The sequence below is a fragment of the Spodoptera frugiperda genome, chromosome 8 (genome assembly GCF_023101765.2).
Source record: "Spodoptera frugiperda isolate SF20-4 chromosome 8, AGI-APGP_CSIRO_Sfru_2.0, whole genome shotgun sequence".
NCBI lineage: Eukaryota > Metazoa > Arthropoda > Insecta > Lepidoptera > Noctuidae > Spodoptera > Spodoptera frugiperda.
Window position 1 is genome coordinate 6,002,326 of NC_064219.1, and position 13,498 is coordinate 6,015,823.

Here is a 13,498-nt window from a genome sequence, read left to right on the forward strand (position 1 = left end):
GAAAACCAATGATTTATTTTCTTACCTGCTCAGCTATTCTATAACTTTCAATTCGAAAGATGAAAGTGAACTCAATTTGGTCCACCGTGTCATTGGTTGTGAGAATATTCTTGACCAATGACGAGCGAGACTTTGATCGAACTCATTTCAAAAATTCAAATTGATAGTTGCAGAAATAGCCTTGCTGCTTACCAAATAATTTAGCTGACTGTACATGATCTTAAAAAGGCATTAGGCTTTGGCAGCAGGGAACGTTTCATCGCGTAGTATACCAATTATTGTTTGTCTTAATATAATATTTCCTTAAAACTATAAATATCTACAAATTCAAATTCTACAATTTCATAAGTTATTAATGTAGGTAATAATTTTATTCTTTGTTACTACAGAGTATATAAACATTTGTTATTTTTTATATACAGGATAAGAAATTATTAGATATGTATCTATATACTATGTTTAGATGAGGAATATGAAAACGAAACAAATCGAAAATGCTGTTTTTTCTTGACTTTTCGTTAGTTTACTTGTGGTTAGTGTATGTGTATATAATTTGATATTTTTAGTATATTAAATATTTACATTATAGCTTATTTAATTACTAAATATCCAATACTGAAGTCCTAAAATGAACTTTTAACACTATGTAGTTGAAATTATTTTTAAACTAAAATTAAATAAATAAACAGTGACCTTTATACATTATTAAATCGTATAAATTAATCTTATTAATACATGACCTACGTGAAATTAATAGTAGTAAAATAAAAATAAAAGATTTTGACTAAAAATTAAATCTACGTCGGTTGTGAGTAAAAATTCTCGGAAAATATAATTATACAAGACTTAAAATAAACCTGGATACGTCACTATCTACGTCAATGGATCACTAAACATGTTTTAGTGTCATTATAAAGAAATAGAAAAAAATGTATCGGAATTCCATTTACATAATTGTCATTATAAATTAAATATAAATTTGTGTAAAAAATGTAGCAAATAAATTCTATTCTTGTGTAGATTAAAAACGTAATCAATCGTAAAATGTTAAATAAATTTAAGAAAATATAATTATAATTTAAAAATAAATCTTATAATAAATATTAGCGTTTTATTAATATTTACATCTTTGGAACGCGTTTCAATAGACACACTGACTAGACTTTACTCGTGGAGATAAATCTTTATGTTTATAAATAAATTTATCTATCCTTAAACTAATATATAATTTATATAACTTATAATTTTTCATTTTATGAAATAATAATCTATTATAGTACAATATATTAGTATACATTAATAAATAACTACTCTACTTTCTATTACATCACTAAACACTAAAAAAATCGGAATCAGAATCGTATACCATTTTGAAAAAACTAATTTCTATTATTATAATTACCTATTTTACGTGACTGAATATTTCATTAGACTTACGTAAAATAAGTAGATATGAATATTAAAATTAATTACACATTTTACGGTAAGTAAAATAAATCAGATGGGACAAATTAATTGTCTTCATAAAAATAATGTCTTGTATATTTTATTCACGGTTGTATCTTAGTGTTTTAAATGCAAGAATTTAATCGTATTGGCATTATTTCCGTCAATGTTTTTTGTATTCAAACATTCAAAGGACACCGGATCATCGGCTTTGTTTTAATTTATGTTGATTATATATTTAGCACTATTGCGCTTTGTTTATATTATATAAGGTGTTCTAAAACTATCTGCTACGTCTTTAATGGGAGGTAGTGAGTGTTTGAAGATAACAATAGTAATTATTAATGATTGATTATGAGCATTGTTTTTTTTTATACAAAACGTAACGTTTGAGTTTGTAATAAAAGAGCTATTTCTTTCACTGTATCTGGGGGCACGGTAGTGTAAGACGAGCCAAGCGAAGCGCAAGGGCACTACCTACCTTTTCTCGAAGCGCTTCGTCGTATTTTTGAACCTTCATAACTTGAGTTTGGGTTATACCAGATAAACAAAATTTTCAGGATATAATGTCAGTGGTATACTTAATAAACCTCTAAAGTTTCAATTGCATAGCTCTTATACTTTAGATTTTATTGATATCTAAAATACCCCGATTTCGTCACTCACTCACTCACTCACTGATGATCATCAAAATTCTTAAGGTACTTCCTGAAGTCCTAGAAAACTGAAATTTGGTATGTAAGCTAGTATTAGTATCCAAACAACAAAAAAATCCTAAAACCTGGAACTTTTACCCCCCAACCCCTTAAACTAGGGGTGAAAGTTTGTTCGAGACTTCCGCAACTTTTGACGCTAGAGGTCTGAATGCGGCCGCGAAGGGGTAAAAATCTGAAATAGGGAAACTTAATTCCCTATTTCCTGCTTGAGATCTGAAAATTATACACAAGTACATAGAACACAAACTTTTCATCAAATCAAAACATTATCCTACCCATAAGTACTTAGACATGAATAATATTACTACACTTCACTTCGGTAAGTGTTTATTAATCAACCTATACTTTTGAACACAAGCATCGTAAGTATAGTATCTTTCTATCATAAGCAACCTACAAAAAGAAATGAAATCCCACAAAAACATTTCATGTTAAATGTTGCCAAGACGAGACCATATAGCTCGCACTGTCAAAAAGTAATCAGATCCCGTGTAGAGCCAAGTTTCTAACCCTATACTTTTGAACTGGCGAGTTGGCCGCACGGAAAGAGTTTAGAAGATTGAATAGATTTTTAAGCTCAAGCCCATATGACGAATATCAAAAAGTCCGTGCGGCCGACTCGCCAGTTCAAAAGTATAGGGTTAGAAACTTGGCTCTACACGGGATCTGATTTTGACAGTGCGCTATATGGTCTCGTCTTGGCAACATTTAACATGAAATGTTTTTGTGGTATATAGTCTATATACAATATTGCGTTTTCGTGGGTCTTGGTCTTAAATTGAATTAACTGGTCAGTGTTACGAAATTTTCTTCACTATTGTAATTTACCTACCTCCCATTAAAGCCATGGCAGATAATTTTAGAACACCTTATATTGTTTTAGTATTTATAATATGCGGTATCGGCAATGACGCTATTGAATTATTTTTGCAAGGGTACGTTTATTTTTAGTTTTGTTCTTTTTTATTTATTTTTTTCTTATTTGTTGATATGTGATTGACTAGATATTACAGATAGATAGAGATCTCAGACATATTTGGCATTGTTTTATGACTAGATTAATTTCTGACTAGATTAATTTCTGACTAGATAATTTTCTGACTAGATGTTTTAATTCTTGACTAGAGATAATCAATACTTATGTAGTTCTGACTAGATAGACTAGATTTATAAATTTTTGGTAAGTGCTATGATAATTTGAACTGTCCTTAATTATTTTTTAAGCTTAATAAAATTAAAATAAATGACTTCATTTGACTAGAAATCGTTGTAAGACTAGATTGCATTTTATAATTTATATGTTTTTGTAGATTTATACATTTCTTTCCTTCTTAAATAATCGTTTCTTATATCCTAAAATGACTAGAAATTATTGACTACGTAGTTTTATTGAGACCAAAATTAATTGTACTTATTATAATGACTAGGTAAAATACGTATAATTAATTGACTAGAAAAAAGAACAAATATAATTTGACAATAAATAATTATTATGCAAACGTCGATGAACTAATCCACATCGATTCTAAGTAAATATAAGACCTAAAAAAAGACTAGAATTTTGACTAAAGACCTGACTAATTTATTTTATTACAACTAAAATAAATATGCAATAAATAATATTTCGAATACCTAAGTACTATGAGATCAGAGCGAATGACCAAAAAAGTCTTAATTTACGACTCTACATGTAAATTGTTGGTATTTTAATGTATATATTTATGCAAAATTCGTATTGCATTCATTATGCTGACGTAGATACGGCATTAGTTGTTGTTTTACAATATAGGTACATATTGTTGATAAAATTGGGAAATCAATACATTTCTTGATCGCTAAGTCATTGCTAAGACCGCATTTTATAGGTTTGATATTTATCCAAAGAATCCATTAATTTGTACGTCCAATAGATATACACAACACGATGAAAACATGAAATTAATGCCTTGAAATTGAGTAATTGATATTACAGTAAGCAAAAAAAGTAACTGTGCAGCAGAAGAGTACCGCTACTCCATTCGATTTTTTACTATCAAAATGTCTGAATCCGATCTTTAATTTAATATGAATTTGGTATTAGAAGGACTAGATTTCTTAGCTAATTTATATGCATAAACATTTTGATTAGTGCAACCAAAATATATAAACTATTTTCTCTTAACGGTAAAATGAAATAAAACCTGTCGAACGATTGACATTTCTACTATGAATTTATTATCGTGAAATCGGAACAAGGTATCGAAATAAATTGTAATGATAATCGAATAATCGGTAATCTATATTGTATCACGGTTTGAAGACGTCCCAGTTAGGGGTGGACTCAATTCCTATGAATTGTTCACTTTGAAATAATAATGAGGGTTTGTGGCACGGTGGTAGCCTGCCGTGGTAGCCGCTGCATCTAAAAATATGCTCATGTACCGATCGATGACGGTGACCCTTTGACAGTTAACGAACGATCGAACTTAATGCCAATACTGTAATACGTTTTAGAACCGAGATAACTTACCAACTAACATTTTTAGATACAAATTATGAATTTATACTAAGTTTTTTATACCTACAAATACTATTATTATACCTATAAACTGCTATACATCTAATAAAATTGAATTATACGACTACTAAATATAGATTATATTTAAACAAACTACACGCATAATGTTTGACATTTACGTGATTAGATGATTTGGAATGTGCTGCAGGAGATCATTAATATTTACAATATATTCCTAGAACCTAATACACACGCCACACTTATATACAAAAGAATATACAGACATTTATATTAATTGGTTGAAATCTATATGACATTATAACAAGATAATGTTCAAGCAAAACTACTAAAAGAGGACCCATTATGGATATTTTTTCAATAGAGAGAGGATGTTAATTCATTGTATTATTAATTCATTATATGTTTGGGCAACAAACTCCACTTCCAAGGTTACCTGGGTGTGGGGGACTCACCCGCTTAAGAGAAATACATGTGTGTGTCATGCGCGTACGGCGCGGAGTACGGGTAGAGGGCAGTGGCGACCGGTGCGTACGGCGGCAGCCGCGGCACGGGTCGCAGGACCCTCCGTCACCCATCCATAACTCCCCCGCCCCCTCCTTCATCCTCCGAACCCGTTACGTCCAGACTCCGCGAGTCCTCGGAAGAACACGACGAACCACATCTAGGTCGCACCCCCTCCCAGTTCAGCTCATGCTGAGGAGCTGGGATTTTGTTCCAGAAGTTATTGAAGCCGGTCTCTCGCATCACGTCCTGGTTTAAAATTTAAATTAAATTAGTGACGAATTCATATTGACATTTGAGTTTTGTAAAATTCAGAGTTCATTATAGACATTAGTTTACTCACCGGTTGATAAGTAGGATATTCAGCATGCACCTGCCGGAATGCAGAAGGTTCCTTCTCAGGCTCATTCTCCGGCTGTTCGTGAGCTAGCATATGCTTCCGAAGGTAAGCCTGTCTTCGGAACATCTTGCCACATCTCTGGCAAGGGAAGCGACCGGAGTCGGCAGCAGTTGGCTCACGGCGTTTCACTGCGCCGGCTACCCGAGGCTTATGCCAGCGACGGTGAGACGCTAAGTTAGCGGGACAGTTGAATACCTAGACAATAAAGAAATAAAAAGTTTTAACTTGGAACTATCGAAAATAATAAACAGTATCCTAAAACATCCCCTAACAAAGATACGCATTAATATTTTACAAATTGTGTATCCAGATATAAGTGCTAATATTCTCCCGACACGCATCACCGCACGGCTCAATTAACGGATGCCCTTGTACAAACATTTCGTGTCACCACTTGTGTCGGCTTCCCATGGAAACATGGCAAGTGTAAGCCACCCTCGCACTCCCGTTCCCACGAACAAAAATTACAGGATTATGGACCACCTATCTAATAAGAGTGATAAATGCAATTTAATTAATACTCGACAAATGTATTGGGATGTCATAAACAGAAGGGTGTTTTGTTATCAATTAGAATTCAATATTTCACGTGGGAATGTTGTTAGATAAAAACAATCGACAAATATGGATAATACCATAGACCGTTTATTGGTTAAATAAAATATGTATTTAGGATTAAATTACCTTATCGCACTCGGGGCATCGATATTCAATGTGTACGATACGAGAGCACCGATGTTGCGCCAGCGCAAAGGCGTCGCTGTACAGTCGTCGGCACAGCCTGCATATGTACCGGCCCAGCCTGTTCTCTATCGCGGCTATCAAAGCTTTCGCCTCGTCGGTCACCTCGACCACGTTAAACGCTGGATCAATGTCTCCCTAGAAAAAGTACAATTATGAGCATGCAAGCCACATTCACTACTAAAACGATTTCTTATCACACCATCAATTACGACTATTAAGTAATTGCATGTTATTAGCAACTTTATTACGTCTAAATAGAACGTTACAGTTCTCTATCTCAATCCAAAGGAAACAGACGGTAGTATTGAAATGGCGATTTATTTTGTATTTAATGTGTTCGAGCCCACCCCTGCAGTAAGCGTTGCGGTGCGCCCTTAGACCTGTTATTAGTGCAAAACACAGCACAATACCCGATTTCGTACCTGTTTAATTGCTAAAGCGATAAGGAAAGTCGCCGTGCAGCGCTGTAATGGTATGGTAAGAACGTCTAATTAATAGTTCCTGTGCAACTTTGCCATTTATTTTAGATACGTATGTGTGATTAGACTTTGTTTGCTGTTGTGGGGAACATTTTCCCATATCGACTAAACGACTTTAGCAGAGTAGTTATTATGAATTACCTTTCGAACGACGAGAGTTTCATCTTCAGCTAGATCTCGTATGATGGTGCCGGAGACAGGAGATGTCTTATCCTCGTCAAACATGAGCCTTCTAACAGCTTTGCTCTTTTTAGTTGGTTGCTGAACTGGTTTTGGTGATTTTTTAGGTCTTTCTTCTAAATCTTTTATTTCGACGACGTCTGGTGAGCTTCTGCCACTTTTTGATGGTGTCGTCTCCTCTTCTTGAGGTAAACATGTCTTAAGTTCTTCAAAAAACTGTTGAGTGAACTTTAGTTTCTTGACTTCGGGACTATCACTGTCGTTAGAGTTCTCATCGTCTAGTTTCCGTTTGTCTGTTTTATCTTGTGATTCTTCTTTGGTATCATTATCTTCAAAATGGCGAAATATTTTAGGGGATTTGTCTGGTTTGTTGTCGTCGACTGCCTTTCTTTTTTGTAAGGGTGGCGGCGTGCACGGAGGGGTAATCGGTGTAGTGGATTTGAGGGACAAGTCAAGGGGCACTAGAGGTTCGTTATAGTAAGCCAAATATTGCTGGAGGAGTGTCGGATGCTGTTGGGGAATGAGGTCGTGAAGATAGTTACTGGAGATGCGAACGGGTGGAGCTGCATACGGCTGGTAAAATCGTGATGACGTCAGACGATGGAAATGTGGCAAAGCGGCCTCCATATTCAAATATTGATGTAATGAAATTGTAGTTCACTGATTTTTGTAATCATTTTGCTTTTGATCACTTTCTGTCTTCAAAACCTTCGACATTTTTGTCAAATCTGCAAAGACGAAAGATTGTTTATTTATTTGCTGACAAAATGAACATTAATAAAGTAAAGTGCAGTGCGGATTGTTCAAGGGACCGGTAAAAGGCACAAAAGGCGAGGCGTTGATTCAATTGTGGCCGAGTGGTCCATTGATTGTAACGACTGGGAGACGACAACGCGACGCGACGATTTGTTTTGAGAAATTGCTTCTTACTACTTTTGTGGACATTCAAGGTGAGAAATCTTTATGAAAACGTGAGGATTTTAGTAAGACAGATTTTATTACATTGAATATTAACTAGATTTTTAAGTATAACAAAAGTCAACTTTCGATGCATCATTTCATTAAAAGATCCGACAGCACAAGTCAAAACTAGATTGGCAATCAGGAATCTCCAATAAACATAGTATTACTAAGAACATTATCTAATTTATTTACATCTCACAAATGTTACAACACGAAAAAGTTTTCAATATTAGTAACTAAAAACTAGAAAAGAAACACATTTTGTTTCATTTAATTACCGGCCATTTATTTAAGTATTTTCTTTACCAACTTGCATTGGACATTGCAGTACAACATGTAAGTTCCGTCAGGCGCAGCACGCAGCCCATTCGGAATGTTTATTGGTAATAATTTTTACTACTCGCTTTCATGCAATTCTACTAATATATTAAAAGTGAAATAATATTTAAAAAAATGTTCCTAATACTACTACAGAACTGCAATCTTGATTAGCATTCATTTGTTCTATAATAAACTTTTATTGCGTCCTTTGATTTATTTATGAAGTCATTTTATACAGGATTTTTGTTTATATATTGTTTTTTTTATAATAACTATCGTGTGACATTACTAAATTAACTAAAAAATCTGCGCGGCTGCACGACGTCGCCTCTGTGACTCGAAACTAGTAGAGCTTTTCTCCATTATATAGATTTTTTATATGTGTCTACATGTATGTGTTAAATAAGTAATTAAACTCCTTTATTATTTGCTATAGTTAAGTATTAAATTGAATTATTCCCGCGTTTTCAATGGGAATTATTACGATAATGAGGGAAAACAACGATAACTATTCTTATACTATTAAAAAACAAAGTTTTAACAAGAGACAAACTCCTAACGAATAAGATACTTCGTAAGATAAAGCAATCTATGTATCGTAAATTGTAATGAAAAACGTAAAAGTTTCCTTCATATCAAAGTTCCTTAACCAAACCAATAGCTGACTTATTTACTGACAGAAGATTTCGCAGAGATTACTAGCAACAGGCTCGACCGTCGCTAATCCCCGTCTAGTTCACAATCAAGGGGTGTCGCGCATGCAATGTTACCTAATTACTGTCAACGGGGCGCTCCCACGCTCGTGGCAGCCCTACCGAGGGTGAACTACCCTCTCCTTTTAATACATTTTCATTGTTTGGTTTGAGCAAATATACTGAATATGTTTGTGGTAACGGATGTTTATACTGCATTTACTTATTTCAGTTCAGATGTAGTGTAATGCTGTTTTAGTTGGGGTGTTGCTAATTTATGGCTAACACTTTAAGTTATTTTTTATTGTTATTTAAATATGACACATTAACCAGTTATTGTAAAATCAGTAGCCAATGCGAATTTAGGATTGTTTGCCTATGTTAAAGCTGGGTATTCAATGCTGTATTTGTAAGCACAACCTTTACCTTAAGTGTATTTAGGTATATAATTGGACTGAATCTGGTAACCACAAACGCCACGTAAGTTTTTTACCATTTAGACACATATGTATGTACGTTATACGTAGTGGTAGCCCGGAGGTTTAATACGCCCGCTTCTCATGCATCTCATAGTTCAAAATCGAAGAACAATATGACTTTTTCCAAGTTATATGTACTCTCTAAGTTTCTGACACTATTGACCAACGGTGAAAGAAACCATCGTATGGAAACCTGGGCTTATAATTACTAATTATAAATTTGAAATCGCCAACCAGCATTGAGCAAGTATGGTGATTAATGCTCAAGCTCAAATTTTCTCTATACGAGAAGAATCCTTCGGTCAGTAGTGACCAGTTGTGGGCTGTTTATATGTGATGTGTACGTTTTAAAGTTTTTTTTAGTTTCTATTAATTTAATAAAATGTAATCTTATGATAATTTCTCTTTTAGTGCAATGCACATTTTCACTTCAAGCAATCATTAAATATATTTCAACAAAGAGAAATCATAATAAAATGGTCGACGCGTAATGAATTTAATATTGCATATATTTGTGGTTCGGCCCGGGTCCCGGTATATTCGGGAGGCATCATTTGGGCGGCTGGAAGGCGGGGTTTGCGTTGCGTAATGACTAGATATAATACACCCACGTAGTAGTAGGTATATTATATTTAACAATTTACATAAATATACCGTACTCGTACGTTTATTTTCACAACTGCTTTTTTTTTAAATTTGGTTGGCTCTTTTCTTTTCGATTCCGATTTCATACAAAATCGAAAAACAATAATCTCTTTAATGAGTGTCGACTTATTCTAGGGTTTAAACAAATTTTTAAAGCGAACATTATCATTATTTGTGTATCTCATTTTCAATAACGCCATCTGGCCTTAATCAAGAAACTAAAATTAATAATAAATACCCAGACTACCTTATGTAATACCTGCTGTAGTATTAATATTATTTAACAAAAGCTTCCTAATTATTATTTTCAAACTTTAAAGTAAACTAATCTAAATGCTAATAGTACTATATATGTAGAAAGCTGGCATCTTTCGAGGCTAACCACATTTTTTTTATTTAAACGCGACATTTTAGCTAAATGTGACGATATGTATGTATTTTAGCTAAAATGTCACATAATCTCAAAGATTCATAAAATAAACGAAAAACTCGAGAACAACTAAACTAACTCCAATACTTATTAGTATATTTCTACTTCTTCCAGTGTCATAACTGGTTTATTTCGTTTTTTGTATGTGTTAATATAATTGGTATAAAACCCTGTTAACATAAGAAATAAAAATATAACCTTAACCCTTTAAAAGCTTCTGAAGCTACGAACTGCCTAGCGGGTTACTGGAGCTCCGGCTCGAAAAGCAGGAGTACGAACGGAGTGGTTTTTAGTCAGTAAGAGACTGACACTTCCTCTTGCCTCGTCCAAGGCGAAAGAAATCATTGGATGATTTCCCCCCTCAAAGAAAAAAAAAACAATAAAAAAGCTTGAAGTATGAGAAAACTCCATACGACACGTAAACTTGTAAACCACTTTACAATTAGTCTCTAATAACGTCTATTAAGCCAGCTACTTAATTAATAAAACCATTACGACTACAAAATAGGCCTTACGAACATATGAATAAAACAACACAAATCCGGTACAAATAACATGTTAGTGAACAGCATATCTCTATAGTACTACCTAATAAAGTATAACTCATAATTGTCATGTTACGTTAGCCATGAATTCTTGAGTATCTGTCCTTAGTTATTAGGGCGTGTACACACGGTCACTTCGAGGTGTCAAACTAATTACAGATAATTAATAGCTGTTCACACTCACCGTTAGTGTAACACTGGTTTTATTGAAGTGAAAATTGGATGTGGATTTGTTTAATTAATATGTTTGTAAGTAGTTATTATGTTGTTCTGATAGTGTTATTAGTTTTGTCTGTATGTAGGTTTATGTAGTTGATTGTGTAGTCGTTACGTTATTGAGCTTGTTGACTTATGTCCCATGTTTAGTACATTTGAAGATAATATTTTACTTTCCGATTTAAATGTGAATTTAGTATAAAAACCTGTGCTGTGCTCGATGGTTAATAATTAATATTGATTAAAATAGAAGTAATAACTGGAAAAAGTAAGTGCCCCCTTGGTTGGTCCTTGAACATACTTTTTATAAATAATGTATAGGAAAATAATAGGAATGTTGTCATTAAACTTTTTCAGTAAATCACAAGCTATACAAATATTAGAAATAAAACTTTAAAGACAAGTTTTTTTTTAATAATGAACAAGATTAAACCAAAAACAATATATACCCTTTCCTATTAATCATTTTTTTATAATGTGAGATTTTTGTATACAATAACTAAAACTTAAAGCAAGATAAACGAAATTTAAACACACCTTGAAATTAAAAAAATGAAACCAACGTTATGTTACGACCTCCAATTCAACGACTATTCAACATACTTAACAATTAAATTACACGCATCTAACCTTTATAAAACAACATGTATAATAAATGAAGGACCACAAAAATTAGAGCACCCCTTTCTCTAACAAATCTATGTCTACGAGACTACGAGATCTCGTAGCACGCTGGCTACAAGATTTCGTAGCCAGATGATTACCTCCGGCTAACTTGTGTTGTGTCCGGCTTCACCTAACTTTAACTAAGTTACCGATAGCCGCGTATGATAACTGATATTCTTACTACATGTGGGCAAAGTTTGTTGAAAGTTTTAATAGAAGTTTTGAGCTACGAAAACGAGGGTTATAGGTGGAAAGTTACTGGAACTATGAATTAAAAGTATTTTATACTTAAAAAATAATAATAGTTGTTAATTGTAATAAATATGAATATTATTTTAACGGGTTTTTATTTGATCTTGTTTTAGTTTGTCTTTTTTTTGTTAATCACGACACGGCACACAAAATTGTTCTTCACTTGTTTTATAAAATATCATTTATTTGATTTACCGGGAAATATAACTTTTACGGACAACAAAATTATTTATACGAAAAATAATATCACAAAAACATTATTGAAAACAATAAGGGTTTTAAAAATACGCAAACGGTTCTCAAGGGTTCTCATTATAAACAAAATTGCAACGAAATCAAAGTAAGATGCCAATCGCCCACGTGCAGGGCGAAACGCAGGTGCGTGGCGAGGGTGTTACTATGGCGAAAACTAATGTAATGACTCATACCTTAGTCTGGTCCTCTTCTGAATCACCCGGCGACACCCCTGCACACGAAAACTTCGAAAAATTTAAAAAAATCTAAAACTAAAACTTTAAAAAACGGAACGAAACTATTAAAACTTTTTAAATATGTAAACTTTTTTTTGTTAAATGAGATCGTACTGTAAAGTTCGTGTACTTCGGTGGGTTTTTAGTTAGGGGTGCGCGGTCCGCTCGGCAGGGCGGTCGGGACTCGACTGGCGGGCTGTCGCAGGGTGAGCACCCTGGCGCGTGCGGCCGCCGTAACCCCTGCACAGGGTGCTGTCAAACCATTGTGTACTTATTTTACTTTATACCTGATTTGGAGTCGTAATAATAATAGTAAAAGTTGATGTGGTGGGAGTGGAATTATAATACCCTATGAACTATTTGATGGGAACTTAAGCCTTACACTAAAAGGCATATCTTAAAAATATAGATATAAAATTTTATTTGCTTCGTAAATTACATTTTTTGGAAAAATAAAGATGTATCGTACCTCGTAAATTCCGTAACACACTATATTCCACAAGCACAGAGGCATGTCTAAAGGACCCGGAACATGGGCCCCCATGCACACGCCACAAGTGTCTACTTGGGGTTTTTTAAACCTTTACCTTGTAATACCGATTACTGATAAGACCCACATGTGTACCGTACCTTCGTATAACTCACTTGCAACTCGAAATAAGTTCAAATTAATAGATATTATTTTCAATTGTAGAATTTTTAGTTATATTTGTTATAATAAAATTATTTTCTTCTTTTCAAAATACAAAGGTTTATGTGATAATGTTTATTTTAGTCTCTAAGATAACTGATAGAGACTGTATGTCTGAGATGTAGATTGTAGACTGTAGATGAT

At 33.6% G+C, this 13,498-nt stretch overlaps 1 protein-coding gene across 1 annotated transcript; it reads right to left on the reverse strand.

Annotated features, from left to right (window-relative positions):
* Window positions 1–2,891: 2,891 nt before the first annotated feature.
* On the reverse strand, window positions 2,892–12,911 carry LOC118282051 (B-cell CLL/lymphoma 6 member B protein). The gene is made up of 5 exons (XM_050695350.1): window positions 12,622–12,911; window positions 6,946–7,712; window positions 6,266–6,460; window positions 5,525–5,776; window positions 2,892–5,430 (listed from the first exon to the last, which is right to left on the reverse strand). The coding sequence occupies exons 2-5, from the start codon at window positions 7,609–7,611 to the stop codon at window positions 5,248–5,250; spliced, it is 1,296 nt and encodes a 431-aa protein (XP_050551307.1). The 5' UTR covers window positions 7,612–7,712; window positions 12,622–12,911; the 3' UTR covers window positions 2,892–5,247.
* Between the last annotated feature and the right edge of the window lie 587 nt (window positions 12,912–13,498).